Consider the following 26,791-nt stretch of genomic DNA (forward strand, 5'->3'; position numbering starts at 1 on the left):
AAAGACTTCTATGGGACGAAAAAGTCCCTTCAAATGTAGATCCGTCTCCGACAAAGTCCACGACGCTTTGGTTGCAGATAGGAAAGACCTTCTAGGTGCGTCGACCAAGGTAGCCAAGACCCCTGGGACGACGAAGGAACACATGAGCCGACGTCCTCTCCAGTCTAGTACCACAAACCTGCCTTGCTGCAAAGCTTGGACGGAGGCAGGGTAAAAGAAGTCTTGCCTTGGGTCTTCCTTTCCTCAATCCAGGTGTTAACCTTCTTGAAGGCCTTCTTCGTCGCCAGAGACGAAGTCATCTTAACAAACCCTGGCGCTCTCATCGTCTTGGACGAAGTTAACTGCGGAGGAGGAGAGAGAGGAGCCGAGGGTTTGAAACTTGTCGCCAAACAAGTCCTTGAGAAGACCGGGTAACACCTGGAAGTCCGTAGAGCGAGGAAGTAGGAGGCTGCTCAAGGTCTGCAGGCTCCGACTCACAAGAGACTTCTCTCTTCAATGGGAGAAACCAGAGAGTCTCCCAAGTCCTTGGGAGAACGAAGACCTTGCGGTGCAACACGCAGAAGGGAGCTTCGATTCCCCGCAGTCTTTGATTGCTCTGAAGCGTCACGTTGAACACCCAAAGAGGCGTCCTGATGAGCATCCAGCCGAGCGTCCCGCACGGCAGCAAGAGGAGCGTCCTGACAAGCTACAGAAGCGTCCAGGATAGTTTCTTGCGGAGCATCAGGCTGCAGCCGATTGCCACGATGGTGATCCAGCGAGCGGTCTTTGATTGCTCTGAAGAGTCACGACGAGCAACCAAAGAGACGTCCTGATGAGCGTCCCCGATGGGAAAGCGTCGAAACACTCAAAGAAGACTGGAAAATACTCGCCTTGAGAAAGAGGACGTGAAGCGTCCTCTTCTCTGAAGCTTCTCTAAGGCCTAAACATCCGGGGCGAGAAGTCCTTCCGAGAGTTCCACCCCCTTGCAGCGGGGGGAGAGGACGCCGGAGGGCGAAGCAGACCTTCAGGATACGTGCACGAGCACGATCCTTGGCAGCCTGAGAAACGTCAACAGGTCCTGCCGAAGGGACGCCAGATCAGTGGGGGTCCGCGTAACCCTCTTGAGGCTTTCGACTTGCCCACTCCCAAAGTCCTGGGAGTCCGACAGAGGTCCAGGCCTAGAGGCATTATACGGCCGATCTGACGCCCCCTCCACTGCACTAGGGGGATCACAACACTTACTGCACTTTAAAGAGAAATCACTTTCGATTCCAGAGCACAGATGGTGTTTATAATTAGTAACGTTCCAATTTTAGTATAAGTACTGCCGAAGCAAGTACTTGACAAAAATAACATGGGCGAAAGTATCACCTTCTGCTCCAAATTGTCGTCTTAAATTTGGATCTAATTGCTTTCTCCCCGAGAAGCTCGGGTTTACAGGAGAGGAATAAATATCCTTACTCTACTAGCACTTCTGGAGGAATACCTCCAGATCCTATGACACTCCAACTTGCGGATATAGGCAACAAACACCTTCCAGCTTGCACTCGGCAAGTCTCACACTTCTTGCAGCGATCATTTAATATTCACCTCGTGCATACAGTGTGAGGATCTACCGAAGTCTTCGGTAGCCTCACCTTACACTCATTCGCACAAAAATCAAATCTAAAAAACAGACCACAAAAGCGTATGCCAATTCACAATCCAATCACGATGCAGCCGTGATAAAAACCAAAAGTCAAATCGAATACTTAAGTGAAAAATAACGAGTTTTTAAATCCAAAGACGGAGGTACTGAAAACAGATGTTGACAGTACCGGCGACAGAGAAAATCTGAATAGAAAATGGGAATGGTTCCCGATTCCCGCCTTCCAGCGGCGGGAATGAGTACTAACCACCTGGCCACACTGCGTGTGCCGCGAGTTTTGAAATTCTGTCGGATTTCGGAGAAATACAGCTATATATATATCTGGCAGGTAAGTGTCATGAACAAAATGTAATACAGTACTTAGGAGCTGAGAGAAAACTGTGAGGACACAACATACAAGGGGTAGCAAAGAGCATCATTAGTCTGAGCATCTTGGTTAGCACTAATTTTTCCTGATACAGGAGGCTGGTGAGACTGTGAATTCTGTCACCGAACAATTAAGTAGTTCAACCAGACTACCTGAAGCATCCCGTCATTAATCTGGTTTTGTAGCAAACAACCCAAATTTGTATCCCTGGATGTTTTTACTGTGAACTCCTTATGATCAATATGCTATGGTCAGAAACATATCCCTACTCTTAGTCAGTTGTATGTTCCTGTACGTCATAAACCAGACATTTCAAGTCTCTACTTGCTCCTTATAGGACTTGACCCAAAGTTTGGGTAACTGGGGTTGATTTTGTGTTTACTCAATACTTAGATTCCTACAGGTAAAAAGATGGAGGCCACACTGTTTCCAATGATTTTAGTTAATGTACTGTAATAACGTAAAAAGTTTATCAACCAAAGTCTGTACTTTAAATATACAGTATCACTAAAAACTTTGCAAGTAGTCAAATTGAAAATGTGATCTCTTTTTTTGTACAAGTCTATGCATTTCATTACAATGCATTACTTTATATACAAAAATAAACATCTTTGATAAAAAAAAACTCCAAACGAAAAACAAATTTCAGCACAGCACTACAGAAACAAGATTGCTCAACAATTATTTTACTTACCAGGAATTATTTAAAAATTGAAACCATGCCAGGAATATTAAATAATGCCCAACAAAAGAACTACATACCTTGCACACTTTACAGTACTCCATATGTTCGTCTTCATCTTTGACTCCCTCTGCCTCACAGTTGGGGCAAGACCACTTCCCTTCTGGTGCTTCCTCCAGCTCTGGTTCCAGGCATACCAAATGATATGCTTTGGGGCAAGTATCACAGAGGATAATTTCTCCTCCTTGCTGACAGACTTCACAGTAATCCTGATTCGGGGTAGACTGATTCAGTTAAAAGTAGAGTCAGTATCATGATTCGGGGGGCCAATGTCACTTAATGTAATAATGATTTCCACACTTAGTGCAATCACTTTTATTACATTTAAGATATTACTGTACTTCACTTTAATAGGGTATCAAGTTGCTGGTTATTTCAATGTTAGTTTTAAATCCTGTACAATAAACAAAGGAATACTTTTGATGTTGATTTCAACAATTTAACTTATTTAAAATTGGATAAAAACCTATAGCAAGACAAAAAACAATGTTTTTTTAGACCTACTTGAATATAATAAAACATTTCAACTAGAATATTCATCAGTGTGCGCATTTCATGCTATAACATATAAAAAACAAAAAAAAAAGCAGTACACATTAAGAACTACCCTGCATTTCATGTGTGAAGTATTTTTAAAATACCCGTGATGCAATATACACTAACTATCTTTACTAGATGTGGAAAAGGTGCATGATGCAAAACTGAATTGTCACTTCAAAACTGGAAGCCTATGAGACATATTATGACTTGTCTATACTAGAGCTTACATCCTTAGGTGAGCTGACCATTAAGCCACCGTCATTTTAAACTACGGCCAGAACAAATGGTTTTGATATAATTCAACTAGAATTTCCTTCACCTAAACATATTCAAATTAGTTCACATACTCTGTCAAATTTTTTAACGCAAATCCAAAAATTATGCTGAATAAATTCTCAAGTACTTGATAATTACACAAAACTGTATCGTTGAAATAAAAGCAAATAGAAAGAAAACTTACTTAAACAATAGATAAAACCCAATCAGAGATAATACAAGGTACTTCTGACTGTGAACTTGAAAGAACTACTGAAGTGCCAACTAAGTAGGCCTGAGGTAAACTAACCAAGATCCCCCAATGGCACAGTGCTGGACTCATAATTAACCCATCCTAATGCTTAAACCTGCATCAGAGCCACTCTATTACCTGGCTGGGGTCCTTGGTCATAACATCTAGTTGAAGCTACTGAGGAAAGTTAAAACTAAAGACCAAGAATGAATGTTATGAAGAGAAAAAATAAGATATTCAGGCAGAAAAGCTATCAATTTCAAGATAATGATACCAATACCAAAAATGAGCTCCTTCACCAAAAATAGCAATTCCTTCAAAGTGTAATTTCCACAGAATTAAAATGATTACAAAAAGTGTCAAAATTAGTAAGCGTTAAAGCCTCATACCACCTCATTTGATTATTATGCTGCTATTAATTAAAGAGTGTGTGTCTATTTCAACATGAGAAAAGATAATGACTACCCAGTGCCCACCAATCAAGTTGTTCAAAATTCGCAGCAATCATGGCATTCATTGTGACAACAAATACATGATATAAATGATCCATTTTACTTTTCAAAATAATTAAAATTTAACTTATGGGGGTCTGACCTGTTATAGTGACGAAGACCCCACAGTATGGACTTGACTTGAAAACTGAGATATTCCAAGAAATTCCTAGCCAAAACTAACCTTCAATTTCAAACACTTATCTGCAAAATGCCTAACTTCTAAAATGTTTTCATGGGTTGAGTCATCACAAAACTACTCTACCAAGCTGCAACTGAGCTCTCCTAGCCAATCTGATGAATAGTAGAGTACTAAAAGCTCAATTTGAATTAACTAATATTTACCTACCATCGCCATTTGAATGAATTATCATCTACTTATAAACTACATTTGAATTTACTAATATTTACCAATACAGATTTCTAAATAAAAAAAGGAATACTACACTATAAAATTTCCGAGTTCAGATATTTCAGTGAGTTTCCTAAATGTGGCCTGATTAACATCCACAAAATCTAGCATGGAGAAAATGCAACTAAAATCAAATATGTCTAACCTGACTACAAGAAATTGCTGATATTGTTAAAACATAATGCTTGTACCAGAATGTTAATTACAATGAACCCCCCACACCCTTGGCATTTAGAAAAAGAAACAATTTAATCCATTACTGCAATTGAAAACAGGAATAATTAATTATTACATTTTCCTTTTCATGCACAGGGTAAAGGATAAATTATTACTGAAAATACTTACAACCTCTCAAAGCCAAAGGAGTAAAACTGAATAAAAACCTTACATATAAAGCCTAAAAACTAGCATTAAATGTTTTATTTTTTTATTTTTACCCTAAGTAGTTTGGTTACACTTGGTTAAACTATCTATTACAGAATCTATTTAAATTACAAGATTACCAGATCAGGTCATCAATTTAACAAAGTTTATAAGCCTAAACTGTAATTATTCACTCAGGTGTAAATCAGTAAAAACAGAAGACATATCGAAGATACGCAGATCGAAACCAAATATCAAAGATTCTAAATTCTTCCGTAATGACGAATTTTGAAAACCAAATATCAAAGATTCTAAATTCTTCCGTAATGACGAATTTTGAATACATGTTGTTGTTAACTATAACTGAAAGCAAATAAGGAGGAAATCACATGAATCTCATGCACACAATTTATAACCCTCACTGCTTCCTCCTCTGAGAATGTAGAGGAAGCCATGGAGACTGTCTGTCAAAGCTAAGTGGTGTATTAGAAATATTCTTTCTCCTCACACCCATACTTGGTAAGACAGAAATTCTTAAACCAGAAGGTTTTGTCCTCCTCAAATAATACCTTGCAGTCCTTTCAGGGCAGTGAAATATCTTTTACCTTGCAGTCCTTTCAGGGCAGTGAAATATCTTTACCAGAGCTAAATTCAGACAAATATCTTTACCAGAGCTAAATTCAGACAGGACAGGGAGAGTAAACAGTGCCACAACCTGACCAATTGTTGGTATAGTGGTAGTCCCCAGGTTATGGCAGCTTCGACTTACGGCACTTTTTCAAATATACTCATAAAAAAATTGGTTCTGGGTTACAGCTGATGTTCTGAAGTTACGGAGTTTTCTGACTTACGGCACCCCACAGGAACGGAACCCCTGCCGTAACTTGGGGAATGCCACAATTCCTGATAAAGCAAACTCACTGACTCTCCATATGGAAGCCAGAGCCGGGAAGAAAACTATCTCCTACACGGGGTTAACTAGGGATACTTTATGTCAAGAGCTGATAAGGAGGATGGAGAAAACTTTTGAAACAAAAGCCAATGCCCAACTAGGAGGTCTGAATGAATAATTATAAAAGTCTTCCTAATTTCTTCATCAAATTAATCAAATCTCTGCCACAGATTAAGTCTTGGCTATGCTAAGAGAAAACTTAACAGAAGGCCTCTGTATCTTTTTATGGTAGGGATCAATGAACCCCTCGGGGACTGGAGGAGAAAAAACAAACACACCTACCACTGGAAGAGAAATTGACTGGGCCAAGATTCTTTACTTTTACCAACAGGCAAACAAGCCCATGTCCCTTTAAAGGTTGGTAGTTGAAATAATTTATATATAGTTAAATGGTCACTGGAACATTCATGCATAGCCTTGATGCGCCACAATATCAGCCCCGTATCTGGCAGGGTCAAATCTGGCTTTCTTTGGCAAAAAGTTAGGAGGTCCTGGGTAAATCCTCAGATGGAGTGCCTGGAAACACTGTTGATACATTTTGAAAGGGAGGAATTTTGTAATTGATGGTAGTCTGTCTGGGGTAGCAGTAGCTAGGTATATCACAGTAGACAAGGACCTTTTCTTTACTTCAAGGAGTGACTTCAGTCATGGGGTGTGGAGATGAGGATACAATGGCATGGGGTGCTATTTCATGAGATTGACCTTCCATAAAGGAAATTTTACAAGGTATGGTCTGTAGAAAGCCACTGATGCCCTTCAAATAGTAACTCAAATTGCATGAAGTGGTCACTTCATCTGTCCCTCAAAGATGGATTCACAATGCAACCTTTGTCCCATCATGATACCTAATATGGAAACATCCACTTGAACAAGATCATAACCTTTAAGCACTCTACATGTGAGCTTTGACATGGTCATAGGACCTGGAAGAGATACCATACTGACTCCTCAGGGCAACATGTATGGCACAACTGAGGGAATGAGAGCTAGTCTCAGCTCCGAGTTCCAAGGAAGAACACCTCAAGATTTCAGAGTACCTCATCAAGGAGGAGGTAGGGTGGGTTTCCACATCAATCAATACTGCAAGAAGCACTGGGAATGATCAATCACAGAGTGCAGGAAGCAGGCCATCCTCTAACCTAGGTTGAAGTTGCTCTTGCAGCACTGGCATAAGATGGTAAGGCACATGACAGAGATCACCAACTCTAAGAGGAGGATTAGGATTTTGTGATGCATGTGCATCTCAGTGAAAATCTGATCAATAACCACAAATGGGACTAAATCAATGACAGTTTCTGATGAAGTTTAACATAAAGAAGGGCCAACAAAATTGTTCACTCCAAGCTCTGAAGGAGGCAAGACAACTTCAGGCAAGCTAAATGAAGGCAGTGGTGCAGCATGAGGAAGTGTGATGAATGAAGGCAATGGAGGCAAATTGGCTATCACACCCAGCTTGGCTGATACTATGTGGTATCCAGGGGTAGAGAGGCAGGAAGAGGCAATGCCCCACAAACCAGGGCGAGTTGGAGGTATGAAAGGGCGGGCAGCAGCCTATCAGCTGGGACACAAGGAGGTGATTCTTCCTTGCTGGGACTGGGAGATGTTGTGGTGGTGTTTTGCAGCTGGGTTTGTGTGATAAGATTTGCTTTGGTTCTCATGATGTTCATTTGATAGCTGTGTTTTCTGCCATTGTGTTGTTTTGTGTGTGTTTTGTTTATGAATGTGTTGTTTGTCTGAGTGTTTGCATTTTTTTTTTTTTTTTTTTTTTTGCAGTCGATTGATAGTAGAACTCCCCTTCACCTGAACCATGAGATTTCTGTTGGCATCGTACCGTGAAGGTCTGTCCATGAACTTTATGTAAAGGTTAAGTAACAGGGATGGAGATCTCCTTAATTTGGAATTGTAAATAATTTAAGTTAAGGTTCTTTTGGTAGTATTAAGATTGATGAGTTAAGCTTAGGTTAAGGGTTCTTGTGAGGGTCTTGAGAAAACTGTAGTAATAAGGTGACTAGTTTTGTGCATCGGTTTGCATACTGTTGTGATAAATTGTAAATAAAATTAGGATAAGGTTCTGCTTCAAGGTTAATAAAGTAGGAATAGGTAATATCTGAGTTTTCTTATTAACCTTAGACATCTCATCTCCAGTACTGTATTGAAAAAGGCCCTATATTTTTCCAAAGAGTTTAATGAGTGAGGAGGAAGTACCTTTTGAAGAGACAGATTCTCCAATGAAACATGCTTGGCATTCATAGTTTGAAAAAGGAACTCAGAAGATATATGTAAGACGTATGCAGTGATGTCTCTTCTCACCAAGGAGTTACCACTGCTTGAGAGACTAGTCTCAACATGTCTAGCACATCAATTAGATAGAGGATTTCTGGCCTTAGCACAATGGACACAAAATATGTCGATCACTGTCCAAGAAGACATCAAAAGTCTCTGGCTAATTCACCACATCATGTTGACACATATTAATGGTATTCAATAGCCTAAACATATACAATAAATGGGTCAGAACATCATGTCTTCACGAGTACCCAAGACCTTTAACTACGCTAGATCGCAACTCATCACAAAATTGAAAGTGGCAATTCACTAGACATAAAAGTGCAAGTGAATATGGCTTAAAGCACTGTACACTATTATAAAAAAAGTATTCCTATCAAATACTGACCCTGAAATCAAAAGTGAAGCAGCAGGTTATTGTGGCTTTTCCTTAGCAACATTCACTTTATAGCGTGACATCCCTGCCTACAAAAGTTGGGGTATAAGAGACTCTTCAGCCTAGGCATACAATTCTTCTAGGAGAAGGACACTCCAAAATCAAAACAAGCAGTTGGAAGGGACCCTTTAAGCCTTGGTAGGCAACCCTTCAAAGAGGTTACTCTGAATATAAACCTTGTTCTCCAACCTTGGAATGTGCCATAGCCATTGTATCGTAGCCTCCCATTGTCTTAGGTTTGAATTCCCTTGCTTGAGGGTACAATAAGACATTTTTCCTATTCTTTTTTCTTCACTTTCCTTTTTTTTTTATGAAGTGTGTTGACCTGGCTGATGAGAAAGCAAAAGTTGCTTGGTGGGTTACTAGGAAGCACGTTCTTCTTTACCTAATCTTTTCCTTCTAGGCTTTTTATAATTTCTAAACCCATCCTGACTGCCCTCCCCCCAGTTGTTGTGGCAAACCTGGCTAGTTTCTTATAAGCCCTACAAGGTATGCCAGCTCAACCTTGTCTACCAGTTGTTTCCGGTGCTTTTTTTTAATGACATTTGGTTAGGTTTATTTATACTTTCAAAGAATCTTTTAAAAATAATGTAATGCTGCTGTTGATTTTTACTATGTTACTGCTGTTATGAGTCTGTTAGTTTAGCTACTAATTTTATGTCGTTAATTTTAATTCTTTTGGGAGACATTGAACCGAACCCTAGGGCTGCTACTCGTTACTGTAAGAAAAACTGCAGAGCATTTTACTCAAATATTCAAGGCTTACGGTCAAATTTTTTTTTATCTCCAAAGAAGTGTCAGTAACTATCTTTTGATGTTTTTATCCGAGACTCTTGTAAGTAGTAAAAAGTTAAAAGTTGCAGTTTTTAATCTCAGGTTTGATGGCCCTGACTTTATTTACTGTCGTAACATCCCACATGGCTGTACAGTATACACTAAGTCAGATGACTTATTTATCCTTAGAAAAGCTTAAGAGTGTAGTTGCCATAAAGTTTTTGTTTTAAGTTTTCAGATCTCCTGAAGTTTTTTGTTTTAAGATTTTCAGTAAGTTCTACAATGTTTACATATTTGCTATTTACTGCAATCAAAATATCGATGATTCTATATATGACTGTCTCTTGGAGAGGATTAGTATAGCTGAGTTACAGGATTCAAAAGCTTCATTCATTATTTGTGGAGACTAAATGCAACGCACAGCGAGTGGCTTAATTCAAATTCCACAGACCAACATGGCCAATCTGCTCTTGAGTTCTGTGTATCCTACAATTTTGTCCAGGTAACTGAGAAACCCATGCATATTTCTGGTAATAGATTAGACCTAATACTCAAACATACTACAGATACTGTCAAGTCCAAGGTATGCGAATATACAGGCACTAATGACCACTGAGCCACTGAGATGGACATATCTGTCAATGAGTATATTCCTAATGCCACCACTGGAAAAACAGTCTGACTGAAATATAGAGCCAAATGAGATCTATTATTGAAGCATGTCAGGCACTCAATATTTCAGATGCTACAGTGTATCAGATCCAGATCTCAAGTAGTAGTTATGAACTGATTTATACAGAAATTCATGTCTAAGATGCAACAGAAAATCTGCTAGTTGTTTGTGCATCTTTGTGATCAGAGAGTAATGAACAGATACTGCTGATTCATCGAACGCCATACGATCGTTGGGGTTTGGTGTGGGCAACTTAACGTGCCATACATCGAAGACCCTTACTGGTTCCTTTCGATTATAAGAGACCAATCATCAGTTGAGGTCTATGACCTAAGGAAGTTCAGTTTGAAAAGTTAATGATGGGTAAGGGTTTAGTGGTCGACGGGTTAGGGCTTGTCTAAAAGACAGTGATGGGCGCGTGTTCTCAGAGTACCTTCTGACTATAATTGCATAATTAAGTAGCATAATATTAGCAACAGGGCCCTGTGTAACTATTAACGAAAATAAACGGGTTAATTGTATCTTACACATTTCGTTTGTACTGGTAGAACCTTTATATGACCAAGAATCAAGTCATATTTTTGGTGTCAGTTGTGGGGTGTTGTCACTACAAAATAATTAACAGCGTAATTGTGAAGGTGAAATAAACAATGCAAACTCGAAAATCGGCATGCGACGGCAGGAGTGCCAGTACTATAAGTACCAGTGCTAACAATAACAATGCCAAGGACGAGGAGTGTGAAAGAGCTGTCAACAACTGTCCAACGCACATTCAAAGAGTTGCACAAATTAACAAATGAAATACAAAATAAAAAGCCCGTTGACCCACCCACAATTTCGGCTGACATCACGTCGTCCCCGCAAGTGTGACCAGTTGAGAATATAAAAAAAACTGCTGGTGCTACATGGATCAGTGCCTGAGTCTGACAACTCACGCACTGGTGAAGGTTTCGTTTCGATCAATACCTTTATGAAGTGTATAGAAAATGCTACAGTAGGCTGGACAGATAGAGAAAAAGTTGTGCAAACAAAACAAAAAGTGACCAAGAATGCAGCATGGCAGATCAGGAGTTGGGACGACAGTTGTTCTGCAGACTGGGGTACTTTTAAACAGTACCTCACCCAAAAATTTGCCCTACACCGAGAGATGATGGAACTAATGGAAGCCTATGACTCCATGTTGGGGGTGGGAGAGTCGATTTCAGCATTCTGTAATCACGTCGTTGGAGACTGAGTCCTTTACCCCTGAAAGAGACCTGACGGTAGAGGTAAAAGAAGACTTCTCCAACGTATGCCCAGGTGAATTCTTCCCACCTCCATAGTGGGATTCCTTATTGGCAATGAGAGGCCCTTACAAGCCTTGCTCCTGAAGGTTCAACTTCTGTTAGACCACGAACAACACCAACAAGCAAGGGGGAGGGGGCAGGCCAACTCCCAACCGTTTGTTGCAATGGCTAAGCAACCTGACCAAGTGATTCCTCAGCCAGCCCCAACCACCATCCCCGGGGTAGGGTCACGCACCCAGGGACCTCGAAGAGGCAAGGGGAAACCAGCCAAGAAATAGGCGGTTGGCCATTGCTGGCGGTGTGGAAGTATGGGACAGAGAGGTCACTGAGCCACGACGTTTTTGATGCAGTGGCCCAAGGCCCCTCTCTCACTGAGCCACGACGTTTTTGATGCAGTGCAACAGACCACCTTGTGAACGTTTCTTTGGAGGACCCCCGACTATACCCATGCTCATCAGGTCCAAACAATGACCGTCCCCCAGTGGAGCAAGGGATGCCTTGTTGGAGAGTGAGGGGGAGTCAACCCCCCCCCCCAAAGGAGTAGGGGACAGACCTCCATCAACTGTCGCTGCCCCTACCTGAATGTTGAGGGTGCCAGGAGGGAGCGTAATGCAAGAGCCTATCGCCCGCTAATCTGCGAAGGAAGTCACAGTACCGATTGTGCAAATATGGGTGGGAGAGCAACAGGGAAGAGAGTTACTCAACAACGGTGCAAGTACTGTATGTCTTTGTTAGAAGAACACCTTGTGACAGGGTCGATGCAGCCTATGAAAGGCTGTGTAGTCTTCAGTACAGCAGGCAGCCATCAGATGGTAACCCAGAGGACTGTGAAGCAGCAGGTAACCACTGATGGGCGAGAAGTGACACATACCTTCTACTTAGTACCAGCATTACAAGTAGAAGGAATTTCAGTTATTTTAGGAATTGATTTTGTGGATAGGAATGAATCCCCACAGAGAGAGAGAGACTGAGATGCCTAAGAGTCTCCCTAAGATTGAATGGTGGTGGAGGGGAAGTACCCGCTGCCCCAGATGCAGATGTGGCACAACCCCAGACCCTTTGGTCCCTCACTGTGACACCCATACATAATTTACCAGAAGGCACCTTAGTTATGATTAGACCCCATCAGAAATGGGAAGATTTTGTCATTCTGGGTATGAGCGAGCTAATACACGGTGAGGTTAATGTACCATATATTAACGTTAGTGATCAGCGTATTGTATTAGACCGTTGATCGATATGCAACCCTGAACCTTGTGAAATAGCAGATGCTTCTCACAAACTCGTGACCTTGAGTAGCACACGTCAGGGTCACGGTGAAGAACGTCTAAGTAGACTCCTGCGAACAACTGGTGGTCTACCCCTGTTACTTATCAAAATATTGTCAAGGAAATTATAGAAAGTTATCAAAATGTAATTGCGACTGGTGACGAAACCCCAGGCAGAATAAATAATTTTTCTTTTGTTATAGAGACAGGGGAGCCACTACCCATAAGATCTAACCTGTATAGAATTCCAGTTTGTTATCAGCGGGAAGTGAAGAACAAAATTAATAAATTAAGGGAACAAGGGACAATTAGAGAAAGTGAATCTCCCTGGGCTTCGCCAATCATGATGATTAAAAAGAAGGATGGTTCTCTTAGGCTGTGTTGATTGTAGAAAGTTGAATAGTATCACAAAAGACAACGCATTTCCACTACCCTCTATCGAAGAATTGTTAAGGTCAGAGATAGTAAATTCTTCACCACCTTGGATTCCAAGTCAGGTTATCATCAAATACCTGTAGACGAGAGTAGCAAAGAAAAGACAGCCTTTATAGCTAATGATCAATTGTCTGAATATAATTACCTTATATCTCCTGCCTATTTTTCGCGTGTTATGATGTTAGTATTAGCTTTGCTATTAGGGCATGGCATGTTTGTATATTTAGATGACATAATCATAATAGGGGCTACAGTAGAAGAACATAAGAACATTATTGAAGTCTTAGAAGCTTTAAAGTGACATGGTATAAAAATTAATCTAACCAAATGTGAATTCTTTCAGCAAGACGTTGAATTTTTGGGGCACATTATAATATATGAAGGCCTCAAGTCTTGTGCACATAAAGTAGCAGCAATTAAAGAATTTCCCAACTGAAGAATACAAAATAAGCAGTCAGTTTCCTCAGGTTCACAGGCTACTATTACTGTATAGAGTATATTTTATAGTGTAGGCTAGGCTACCATATATGTATACATGGCTAGGGTATATTCGAGATACGTTCTTCGGAACCTAACCTCATTGTAAGTATGATAATTGTGTTTGAACTATCAAAATAGGCAGTTCCAAGTGTTTTTTGAAGGGTTCTAAGTATTCGCAGATTTTAGCTATTTGCAGGGGGGGGGTTGGTGTGTGTGTGTGTGGTACGCATCCCCCGCGATTATGGGGGGTTTACTACCCCGTATTTTTTAATGTATGGACAGGACCCTTCATTGCAATATACTGTGATCATGGACCCTAGAACTTTGCCGTCATATAGTGTCGAACACTACTGAGTGATATTCTTTAACGACATGAAGAGTGTTTCAGACAACGCAGATGCTTCTGTTAAGGGCCAAAGAAAAGATCAGATGAAATATGATCAGCAAACATCTACGATACAAATAGGGAACAGAATCTTGATCAGCAATTCCACACGCAAACATCTAAGATACAAATAGGGGACAGAATCTATCTGAAAAGGCTGCAGCCAAGGAAACAAACTCAAGCCAGCCTAATTAGGACCTTATCGTGTAAAAGAAATTAAAAAAACACTGCAGTGATCCGGCATACTAAAACTGGTGTCCGAGGTGAGTACCACTTATCACACATGCATCCCATCAAAGATGTCTTGATGTGGCACCTGAATAAACCAGCACCGCCTTTTCTGGGACTGCCTAGCTATCTTGGGGAGGAGAGTGAAGACGATGTGCACCCAATGTATATACAGACGAAGGTTACAAATATTGGTGTCATGTTCTGCTGTGAAAAGAAAGCATCATAAATGTGTCTATATACTTGCATTCCACGATCTTTTATTTCATTTTTTGTGGTTGATTTTATTCCATTTTTTGTGGTTGATTTTATTCATGTCCATTTGATGTCATTTGTTCTCTTTATTCAATTTCTAAGATGTTTACAAAATTATTTTGTCTTGATGATAGATAGTAATCTGGTTTTTGCCCTGTTTTGATTATTTGAACAGCAGGTTGCTACAATCCAATTCTAAGAAAATGGTGTATGTTAATGAGTGGAGCTAAAAATTACTATTCCATTGATCCTGTATAATTCTCTTTTATATAAAAGAAAAAAATCATAGCAAAGTGATGCATGGAATCCATAACACTGTAAATTGCCAATTGTAAACATGTTATTTGACCCTGGCTTGCTAAGTTTTAGTTTTTGTTTCTCCATGAATTATTGATAACATGTTGGGAGGTATGGTACTCAAATGGCAGTGCAAAAATAGCAAAGAAACTAATGATAATAAAAAAAAAATAGTGTTGTGAGTCCTGCAAGACGCAGAACTTTTAGGGGGAGTGGTGAACTGGTTTATATACAAATTCATGTTAGAGACGTAACAGAAAATCTGCTGGTTGTTCGTACGTCTTTGTGATCAGAGAGTAATGAACAGATACTGCTGATTCGCGTGGGTAATCAAAGAGTACCAAATCAGTTGAGGTCTATGACCTACGCAAGTTCAGTTTGAAAAGTTAATTATGAGTAAGGGGTTAGTGATTGACAGGTTAGGGCGCATCTAAAAGACAGTGATGGGCGCATCACCTCAGCGTACCTTTCCGACTATAATTCCATAATTAAGTAGCGTAATATTAGTAACAGGATCCTACGTAACTATTAAGGAAAATACACGTGTTAAGGTATCTTACGAGTTTCATTTGTACGGGTAGAACCTTTATGTGACCGAGAATCAGTTCAGTTATGTGAAATGCTGATGGCTATTTTAGTAAGTTATGTCCCTAGAAAGGTCATCAAATTCAGAACAAATGACCAGCCTTGGTTTGATGATACATGTAGACAAGCTTACCACGACAAACAAGCCAAATTCAACACGTGCAGACAAAACTGTCACTAAATGCTTACACCATTTTTGTTGAGTTTTGCCCTGCTGTGAATAGAATTTACCATGTAGCTGAGAGAAATTACAATAACTCCTTAAAGAGGACACTTGATGGAATTACTCAGCCTCATCTGTGGTGGACTAAATTGGCTTCATCTAATTGGGTTAGGGTCATCTTCTATTCCACCACTAACAGATGATGGTAGATTGTTTACTGGCCCTTAGGAAATGGACGAACTGTTTTTGAGCTACTGAAGCACTAAGCAATCAGTTGAGGATGTCCCTCTCCTTGATATGTATCATCCTGAACCTATTCCTACACAATTTGCATTTCGCTCTAAGGATGTTAAGAAAATTCTTGATAATCATGATAGATTGAGTGGAGATGGTCCTGATAGTTTCTTAAACTGAGTTTTCAAAAACATTCCTAGTGTGTTGTCTCCCACCCAGATTAGTTGCTTCAATAGAGCTTTAGGTCGAAGTAGTATCTTTGAAGATGAACACAAGCTTTGTATTACAGTGCCTGTTCTGAAGAATAAAATATCTGCAGACTGCAGTAACTACAGGCCAATTTCTATTTTCCCTGTATTTTTAACCCACTATAATCAAAAGGACTGTTTAGCTGATAGCCAATATGCATGTAGGAAGCAGTTACATACCTGTGATACTCTTTTAGATTCAACATGTCATTTGCTACAGTCTTGATACGGGTTTTGAGTATAGAGTCATTCAAATAGATTTTAGTGCTGCTTTTGATTTAGTACGTCACAAGGCACTTATTTTTAAATATAAACTTCAGAATCTTGGAATGGGTAGATATGTTTTAGGTTTACTTCAAGATTTCCTTACAGGTACGCAGCAGAGTTGCCATTGATGGGATCTTTAGCAAAACAAGACCTATTGTGTCTGGAGTTCCACAGGGTAGTGTTCTTAATGCACTGTTATTTTTAGTGTATACAAGTGATATGGTTGTTGGCCTAGAAAACAAAATTTTTCAGTATGCTGATGATGCAACACTTGTGGGTGTAGTAGTCTCCACTTACGAGAAATGAAGCTGTCCTTAGTCTCGTGACATGGAGCAGGTTAGCAAATGGCGTAGTTGGTAAGGTCAGAGGCTGAACTCCATTAAAATGAACATACTACTGTTAGTAGGTCTTGGACTGATTTTCCAACGCATCCTCCACTTCAGCTGGATGGAACTCAGCTGACTGAGTCTGAAGCTTTAACTATTCTTTGTGAAACTTTTGACTCATCTTATTTTGAGAAACAACTAATGAAAGTGTCAGCAAATGCTACAAGAAAAATAGATCTTGTACATAAACTCTAATGTATTTATAAAAGACATAGGATCAATACAACCTGTTTCAGGTTGTTTGTCCGTTTGTCCTTCCTTTACTTGAATACTGTTTTCTGGTGTGGATCTGCTTCTGCAGCAATTTATCTTTTAGATAGTGTGGTTCATGGTGGAACGTTTCTGCTTCCTTTTATTAGCAGTTATGACCTGGATCATCAATGGAGATCTTGTTTGTCACCTTTTCATAAGTTGTATTTTATCAGAGATCTTTCACATTCACAATTGATCCCTGATCCCAGTTTCCTTCCAAGAGCCACCAGATTTGCTGAACAGCAGCACCAATACGCTATAAATATACCTCGCTGTCACACTTCACAGTTCCAGAGGTCCTTTATTCCTCACACCGTTGGACTGTGAAACAGTCGGCCTGAGGATGTCATGCAACTGAAACTTTGCAAGTTCAAATGAAGATGCAATGCATTACTATCCTAATATAATTCTCCTTGTATTTTAATTTACTAACAATTTCATTTATTTATCAATTTGTTTATTTTTCTTTTCAACAAGTGCTCTCTTCATTCTTTATTTCCCATTATCTTCTTCTTTCTAATGAACATCATATTCCTTGGAAACTTGAATTTCATGTCAATGGTCCCATATGAATAGGATTCATCTTCTGAATAATAATAATAATAATAATAATAATAATAATAATAATAATAATAATAATTTTAATAATAATTTTAATAATTAATAATTTATAATTAATAATTATTAATATTTAATAATAATAATAAATAATTATAATAATAACAATAATAATAATAATAAACATTCAAACAAAACTGCCTCCTAAGACTGAAAACTGACATAGAGATAAATGTCAATACTTAAAAGTTATCTGTAAAAGAAGTCAACCAAAATGACCTCATTGCTTAAATACACAAACATGACTATGATTCATACAAATAGGATGAAAATGAAGTGAAATTAATAAATGGCAAGTAAGCTCTACAGCAAGCAAGGCAATCCTTGGAAAAGTGAGGAGGTGCAGCTGGCATCAACAAACAGGACAGATTTGTGTGCCCTGGGAATCCTCTGGGATCTCCTCAGCCAAGGAAAAAAGGCAATAAATGATTCATGGGGTTGTGTGACACACCACACCACACCTAGGATCAAAATTAAGATACTACTAATGAGGGAAGCGGAGAGGGGTGTGGGAGCACAGTCTCAGCATATGCTGGCTAACAAGAGCAATGCAACAGATTCAAAATAACCGGCTTTTTATATTTTTAATTCCATATGATTGCATTTTTACATTCAATGGACTGCAGCTCGTGTTGAATGATCAAGTATGATAAGTATACAACTGCATGAAAATTCTACCTTTACACCTTGAGAGGTAACATACAAGTATTTGTAGGAAAGAAATATCACTGCTGTGCATTAAGTTGTTTCTAATTTCATCCTTCAATAACAAAAAATTATAAAATCGCATTATTTTACAACAATTTGTTTTTTTCACACAAACCTACCACTTATGTACTGCCCAATTTTGTACTCTTCAAATGTCTCAAACACTAGTCTTTTGCCTAACTGACAGATGTGGTAATAACCCAGCGCATTTGCCACCTGGATCAGTAGCAAACAACTAACTTCTGTAGTTAAAACTGAACTGTAAAAATTCAGTAGAAACAAAGGAGGAACTGCTTTGTACCAATTTGTTTGACAAGATTAATCAAATACTTAAAAAGTGAAAAGTTGTTTTACCAGCATGAATGGCAATTTAGGTGGGGGTTTTGAGTTGCCAAATGCTCCCTGTAGACAAAAATTAGTAAAGAACCCAGCAATCATTACAAATACAAAATTATATTAAACATACGAATACATAGAAAATATATATATAAGGTAGCTAATTTGTCATTTTTTTCAAGAATAACCTAATAGATAAAATCACTGACTCAATTACAAATTAGTTACCTTATATACATTTTCCATGTATTCATATGTTTAATCTAATTTTTTATTTGTAAAAATGTTCTTCTTGCAAAAATTGTTAGTTTACAAAAAAAGAGAATTACTGAGTTATAATTTTATAAAATTTTTGGTGGTCAGTCAACTCCTTGTATAATCTTATAATTGTCCTGTTTCTGCTTCTGAACAGCTGATCCTACTCCTTTGTAAAACCTCTTAAATATATAACCCTATTTTGGGAGTTTTGCTAATTCTTCAATTGTGCTGGATTCCAGGTACATATTTTTTCCTTTGTAATCCCCATCTGTCATTTATGTGAGCTTTCTTTGTAAACTTCTTACATTTCTTCAGTCTGCTAAGTAAAAGACGACAGTCAAAAGGTCTTGCTGCACTCCAGTGTTTCTCTTTCCTTCGTGGATTTTGTCTACACATATATATACATATATATATTATACACAGTAGGTCCTAGACTTATGGCGGGGGATCCGTTCTAGTGGTGCACTGTACGTTGATTTCAGCTATAATTCAGTGTTTTGGTGTTATCGCCGCTTGTTGTTGCATCATGTTACAGTGCCGTTAACTTAATGCCTATTCTTGCCATTAGCGCCGCAACTTGATGCAACATCAAGATATGGCATTGTAAAACGCTGTTAGTGGCAGTGAAAAAGTGCCCTAAGATTGAATCTGCTGTAAGTCACTGTTGCCAGAAGTTGGTGATGCACTGTGTGTGTGTGTGTGTATATGTGTATGTGTATATATATATATATATATATATATATATATATATATATATATATATATATATATATATATATATATATATATATATACACACACAGGGTGTCATAAAGTCTCTTTACAATTTAAAAAATACATTACAAAAGCCAATGATGAGATATCTTAAGTATGGAAAATATCCACCAACAAGTGGCATAAGAAATTTATGGAGACAGGCAGTGTTGGGTAAAGGAGTGGACGACCAAGAGCATCTGAGGAAAACATCAATCATGTAAGACAAGCCTTTGATCGTTCTCCTACAAAGTCCATCCGTACTGCTGCCAGACACTTGCAGCTACCATGTTCATCAGTACACAAAGTCCTACACATGAACTTGTGATTGTATGCTTACAAAGTGCAAATCATACAGGCACTCAAGCCAAATGATAAACCAAGATGAAAAGAGTTTGCGGTTAACATGCTGGAACGAATTTCTGAGGATGAAATGTTCCTCAACCAAGTTTGTTTCAGTGATGAGGCAACCTTTCATACTTCAGGGAAACTGAACACAAAATGAGAGAATCTGGGGATCAGAACGTCCCCATGTGACTAGGGAACTTCACCGAGATAATCCAAAGGTGAATATGTGGTGTGGGATTATGTACAATCAAGTCATTGGTCCATTTTTCTTTGAGACATCAATTGCTACACCACAGATGTTTACCTTGACTTTTTGAATGAATGTGGCACCACAATATGAGGACCTCCAACTAACCATCATTTTCCAGCAAGATGGTGCACCACAGCATTGGGGACTGCATGTTCGTGGGTTCATAATTCAAACATTTTCAGACCAGTGCGTTGGATGGGATGGCCCAGTTCCCTGGCCACCTCGGTCACCAGACATCACTCTCAGGACTTCTTTCCATGGGGCTATGTTAAAGATATCGTGTATCGAACAAAGATATGGGACGTCACTGACCTCAAGCAAAAGATCAATGATGCCATTGTCACCACTGATGAGGCTATGCTACAGCCAGCATGGCAAGAAATTGAGTACTGTTTAGATGTGCTTTGTTTAACTAATGGTGCCCAAATACTTGTAGAGGTGTATTAAATGAGGCAAAAAACTTCAGTATCTACTCCTCATTTTGTAATAATTTCCACATATTTGTCTGTTCATTTGCTTTTGTAAAGAGACATATTTGTCTGTTCATTTGTATTATAAAGTGTATATATTATGGACAATATACTGTATATACGGTACACGACGTATATATATATATACGCTTTTCAAATATATTCATATATGTACTGGATTTCTCGCATGTTATCATTTTTACCAGACTCAAGCCAGTCCATTAAGAAAATGGCCCCAAAATGGCAGAATCTCATAATTTGAAGGTTTTTTTGTAAAAACATTGAAAAATCAGTTTACATAATGGTTTCAATGCACCCAGAGCATTAAAACAAATTTTCTGGTGATTTTGCGATTTGCATGTTCAATAAACAGACTTCAGAGAGGGTTTGGGAGGCTGGACAGAACCCCGTCAGGGGTTGGAAGGCTGGGTGCAATATATATGGCATAGGATATTTATATATATATGTACTGGATTTCTCTGGTTATCATTTTTACCAGACTCAAGCCAGTCCATTAAGTGACAAAATCTGCTAAGCTGAGGTCTGTTAAGATGGGAATTTTTTGTTTTATTGAAAAAATTTTTCTCTAATGGTTTTCCAATGTTTATGAAAGGATCTGACAAAATGCTGGTTATAATGCTTGCATCAATAAACAGAGAGAGAGAGAGGTTTGGGAGGCTGGACAGAGTTTCCAAAGGGTTGGAAGGCTGGGTGCAATGGGAGGAGTGATATTTAGAGAGAGAGAGAGAGAGAGAGAGAGAGAGAGAGAGAGAGAGAGAGAGAGAGAGAGAGAGAGAGAGAGAGAGAGAGAGTGTCTTCTTCTGTACAACCGATAACACACAAGCATACTGTCATTACACCCACCTACCTTCCTTTTCTCCCCTATCATTTCTTATTATTTATTTCTTGGTGTTTAATTATACAGTAATTTTCACTGCATAAAATCACTAATAACCAAAATTGCTGAAAACCAATAAAAATGACAAAGCGAAAAAGAGATGTAGTGAGCTTTTGCAAATGATGTTGGCTTAAAAGCATGGCATCACTTAATATATTTTATTTTTTTAACTGGCTGATATGGATAAGTCATCAGTTCAGTAGCATATGGTAAAAGGTGTGTTGGTGGCAAACCACTCATTTTTGTAAGCTTTTCCATTACTGGTGGATAAACACACACATCATTACACACCATTGTGATTTTTTGCTTTTTAATGTCTGACAGACAGAGCATCATACACATCTTTCTCTAGCTGGATACATCCAGAAAATATCAATGTACCCCATAACAAAAGTGTTTTGCCCGTGTACAGTTGTGGCTGATCAATCGCTTGTTTGAATTATTTTTTTGTGGGTGTTTGTGATATGCAATGCATTACCCTGAACATGTGGCTTTTGTTGCTGTGCCTACAGCATTGCAGGTGCAGGTGAGGACAGTGTTGACACTTCAGGAGAAACTAGAAACCACAAAAAGAACCGAGGAAAATTGGTCTATGGGGGTATCGTGAAAGAGTATGGCACTTCAAGGTCAACTCTGCATGACAACAAAACTTCCCAGGACAAGCTGAAGTAGAATGCAATTGGCTTCGGGAAGTTATCCAAAGGTCAGGTCTGCAAGGCCATGGAAAAAGGCTGACATAAGGGCACTGAACAGTCAACCTTGGTCTAGTTTCATCAGCAAAGGGCGGCTGGTGTGAATGCGAGCAGTGCTGAGTTGAAGGCTGCAGCTATGAAGTTTGCAGGTTTGTATGAGGTTGCAGACTTTAAGGCACCTGACGGTTGGCTTTCGATTCAAGATTCAACATGGGCTATCTAAAAGGGTAACTCCTGGTGAAGCTTTGGATGCTTTTGAAGAGGAAACAGAGGAATTCCACTTGACAGAAATTCCCTCTGTTGATGTTGATGGGCCAGGTTCATCCAGAAAGGTATCTGATGTCTCTCTGCTGCCTCTCGATGACCAGGACCCTCTAACATCAAGGAGGTACAGGACCTCAATGATACAGAGATGCTATGAAGGGAGAGGAGGAGAAGGTCTTGTAAACCTCCTTGCAAGTTTTTAAAAGTCTAGCCAATGTATGCTGTTTCAGTACTGCACACATATAAGTCAGAGAAAAAATCTGTTAAATTTCTAAGTCGATTGTTATTTATGTCTAAGCAAAATAGGAAAAGAAAGTAATACCTGTTACTGTTTTCGGTGGTGTCACGTACGAGATAAAAAGTTTTTTTTTTATTTTTGCTTTGCAGTTTACTTATACAGTATTTTGTTATAAATATGGGAAAATAGGCTAGCTGACTGGCTTTTGTATCAAGTTTCAGTTTAAACTGTGATGGCTGCTGTTTATAAGCATATTTAGTGTATGTGAGGTATTGACAAAGTAGGGGAAGTAAAGGTGGAGTTTCCGTTTTACTCCAGTAGTTTTATTTGACCTTATCTGATAATCTAGATAAATGAGTACTGTACTGAGTTCAACCCCACAGCTACCGCATCTCCACTTTTCTGGCCATAGTCTTTCCTCTACTTCCTTTCCAGTCACCTTAAGCTTTGTTTTATCACAGATTTTCAATCAACTCCTCTCTACTCTGCCCCTCCACTTTTTCAATTTCCACATATTTGCTTTTGCAGCTAAATGCCCCTAATAGAGCAGGTCCCATCATGGCTTCAAAATATTATAGAACTGGCAATCCCTTACAAACAAGAGTTTGTAAACACAATAGCTTAGAGATGGGTATATCCAAATGAGCTAAGCAGAAAAATCAGTTAACTAGCTAACCCCTTGTTACCTATTCAACTTAAATTTATCAACACCAAAAAATACTAAAAAGAACTCCCAAACTTACACAAGAAACACTTGAATGAATACAAAGTTAAACAAGGGTAGTGACAATTACCCAAAAAGGCAAAAATAATTACTTATACAAAACTTTCCTAATATACAGCAAGAAAGACATAGCTACAACTGAAGGTTAACTACCTGTTGAGAATCTATTAATGATTCACTCACCACCTACATGAATTAAGAAAGCAAAACAATAACAAGTTTGTGGAATTTTGTAAAGCTGATATCAGCACTGCATGCACACACACACAAAAAGTGAGGTAGCTGGATACAGTGGACCTGTGGATCTACAGGACTCATGTACAGAGCTAATACCACTACTCTTTATCTGTTAGACAAAAGACTGCAGTGTCTGGGCCATTCAGAGAAAAACATGGCCTACATGAGTGAAGGATTTGTGGTGAATGAAGAAGTAAAATGCTGTGTCCTAATTAATTAATTCTACCAACACCTGGTTAAGGTAAGAGCCCTTTTCAGCTTATCCATACAAGTATCCTGAATTTTATATTTCCAGTATCTCATTCTTCCTGATTAAACTACAATTCAGCTTACAATCCAAAAGATAATGAAGAGTATGAAACAAAAAAGTATTAACAAAGAATGATTAATATATAACCTTTGAAGTGTAAGCAAGATCCAACCCCATCACTGCTGCTTAACTGAATAAAATATCTTACATCACTAACAAAATTCATTTTAACAAAAAGAAGCCTTTCAATATCAATACATGCAGTAAAATCCTATCTTAACCCTTCTGCTTGAATCTGTACATAAACGTCACAATCACTAACAGTACGATGGTTTACACAAAAGCAGTCCTTAAATGAAAGGTACAGCTCAATGCTTGTGCACATGGATAAAAAACTAGTGAAAGCGTGAGTTATAAAAGTCAAATATAACCATAGCTCCATGCAAGATTATGTAAGAGTTGCCAGTGAACAGTACTAGGGAAAAGAAAGAAAAAAAAAAACACTGCCCTACACACACACACTCACAAGAGCAAATACTTTTCTTGATGCCTACCTGATGGTCAGTTTCATATCCATCTTCATCCTTAGCCTTCATCCGCTTCTTTTTCTTGCTTTTGTTGCCAATTTTTGTTTTGGCCTTCTTCTTTGTAGTTGTACTGGTCATTTCAGCCTCATCTTCTGCTTTGTTCATATCTTCAGCCTCAGCTAACATTTGTTCAAATTCTGCATCACTGTCTTGGCTGGAGTCATCCTCCTGAAACAAATTGTATACTACTGGGTACCTATAATCACAACCTTGCACACTGAAATCAAGAACTCTCTCCAATTTGTCAATGTCAAGGGATAATCTAAAAGATTACCTCAGCACCATTTTCTGTTGCACTTCTGAGAAACAAGAATTTTTTAATTTCCTCTTATGTTCCAAAACCAATTACATAATTTACGTTAATTTCACAAATAAGTTTAGTGTAAAGAAACATTCATCAATTAAGAGGTAAGTGAAATTTTGTTCATTTCTATTTACATTTACAAGCATGTTACCTACAATTTTCTTAAGATGTTTTACATAAGCTAGATATTGCCAGACTTCCTATGCTGACTATGATTACATAACTTGTGTGTGGTAATGCAGGTGGTACACCATAAACATCTGGTTTTAAGAGCAATTATATATTAAGGCCAAGGAGGGCAAGAGAGCAGCAGACAGAGGGAAACCCTGACATCCTCCTAATTGTCTCAAGCAGAAAGGAGCTCACAGTTTTCAGTTCGCAGGAATTCCTTTTCGTATTAGATGGAGGAAAGGAGTTGTTCCAAGAGAAAGACCACGTTAAATAGCGTCAAGCCAATTTATGACTCACGGTCGGCCAAGTGAAATTAATCTTGTGCAGGCGGTGAATGAAACTTGACATTAGATCTCTTACTAGGGTGTTTAAATCAAACCATTATAAAGCCCAGGCAACTGCTATCACACACTGTGAGACAGTCAAGTTATTATGGAGTTTTGATTTGCTACAAAACTGACATCATATTTGTAAAATACATATTCTGGGGATGGACAGTTGATGATATGAATCTAGTCTGAAGAAGGATGCTGACGCAAGTCTAAAGCAAAGAACTAGCTTTACAGGAATATGGCAGTTGAGTATACAATGTTCAAGAAATAAATTATTCATAAGCTGAGGTACTTGTAGTAATGTTTGCTACTGCATAGTTTCTTAGTGATTTTGTTTTAAGTCTCTTAAATTCAAAAACAGAAAACTGAAACTAGAAAAATTAACTTGTAACAAAATACTTCCAACACACAAAAAAAGGAAAAGAATGACAAAATGTAAATAACAGTAACAATAAAACAAGGAAAAGCATTTATCATCTCAAAAATGCAACAAAAGCACAGGACTGAGCACTTACTTTAGATCAAACCCTTTAAAAATTCTGCTCTAAACTTCATTTCTAACTCACTTTAGTACAAAATTTGAGCAGCCAATAGCAATGGTTCAACAAAGCAACAGAAAAGTAATGTGACTGGACCATCTCACCATACTCACCGAAGTGTCCTTCTTCCTCTTGCCAATCTTTATTTTCAGAGTGGGTACTTTGCTACCTTTCTTGCTTTTGCTTTCTGCTGTGGTCGTCCTCTTCCTTCCACGCTTCTTTTTGCTGGAGCTGTCATCATCATCATCATATTCTTCCATGGCATCCTCCTCATTCTTAGCTTTTCTAGGTCGTCCTCGTCCCTTTGGAGTAGACTTCAACAATATTTGAATTATTCATTCATGTGAAAATATTTATACTATTCACCCAAAAACTTCATTTATAATCTAACCTAATCAACAAAACATTTCCATTTGCAAAATAAAACATGCCTCAGATTACGTCTCCTTAAACCTAAACTACAGACAAGACAATTTCCCAGAGTGGTGTTATTCATGCTTTTAAATACCAGGAAAACCTTACCTGGATAGGCTCTGGTTCAGGTTCTGGTTCAGGGTCCTGTTCTTCTTCCTCCACTAACTCCTCTTCTTCCTCATCCTCTTGGCTACGAGCTGTGAACTCCCGCCATTTAGCAGCCACTAGCATCATCAATTTGGAGACAGGTACCTAGAACAAGATTGTACTTTGGCAATTCAAAGGAAATAATTACAGTGATCCCTCAGTACTTGTTGATTTTGAATCTCCTTGAATTCGGCACACAACGCATTTTGATGAGAAAAAATTGTTTTGGTACTCGCTGTTTGCTTGGCACTCGACATGCAAACTAATACATTTGTCTTGAGAAGACATGATGCATTACCTCTTTTACACCAAA

At 38.7% G+C, this 26,791-nt stretch overlaps 1 protein-coding gene across 1 annotated transcript in view; it reads right to left on the minus strand.

The window, feature by feature from the left end:
• Positions 1-26,791, minus strand: part of Mi-2 (chromodomain-helicase-DNA-binding protein Mi-2 homolog) — a 244,711-nt gene that overhangs the window by 173,772 nt on the left and 44,148 nt on the right. Inside the window, exons 5-8 of the mRNA XM_067100202.1 lie at positions 26,440-26,583; positions 26,031-26,231; positions 24,539-24,739; positions 2,757-2,945 (exon numbers count right to left, since the gene is read on the minus strand). Coding sequence (XP_066956303.1) covers positions 2,757-2,945; positions 24,539-24,739; positions 26,031-26,231; positions 26,440-26,583 — 735 coding nt within the window. The remainder of the gene's footprint in view (positions 1-2,756; positions 2,946-24,538; positions 24,740-26,030; positions 26,232-26,439; positions 26,584-26,791) is intronic.

The sequence above is a fragment of the Macrobrachium rosenbergii genome, chromosome 56 (genome assembly GCF_040412425.1).
Source record: "Macrobrachium rosenbergii isolate ZJJX-2024 chromosome 56, ASM4041242v1, whole genome shotgun sequence".
Taxonomy (NCBI): Eukaryota; Metazoa; Arthropoda; class Malacostraca; order Decapoda; family Palaemonidae; genus Macrobrachium; species Macrobrachium rosenbergii.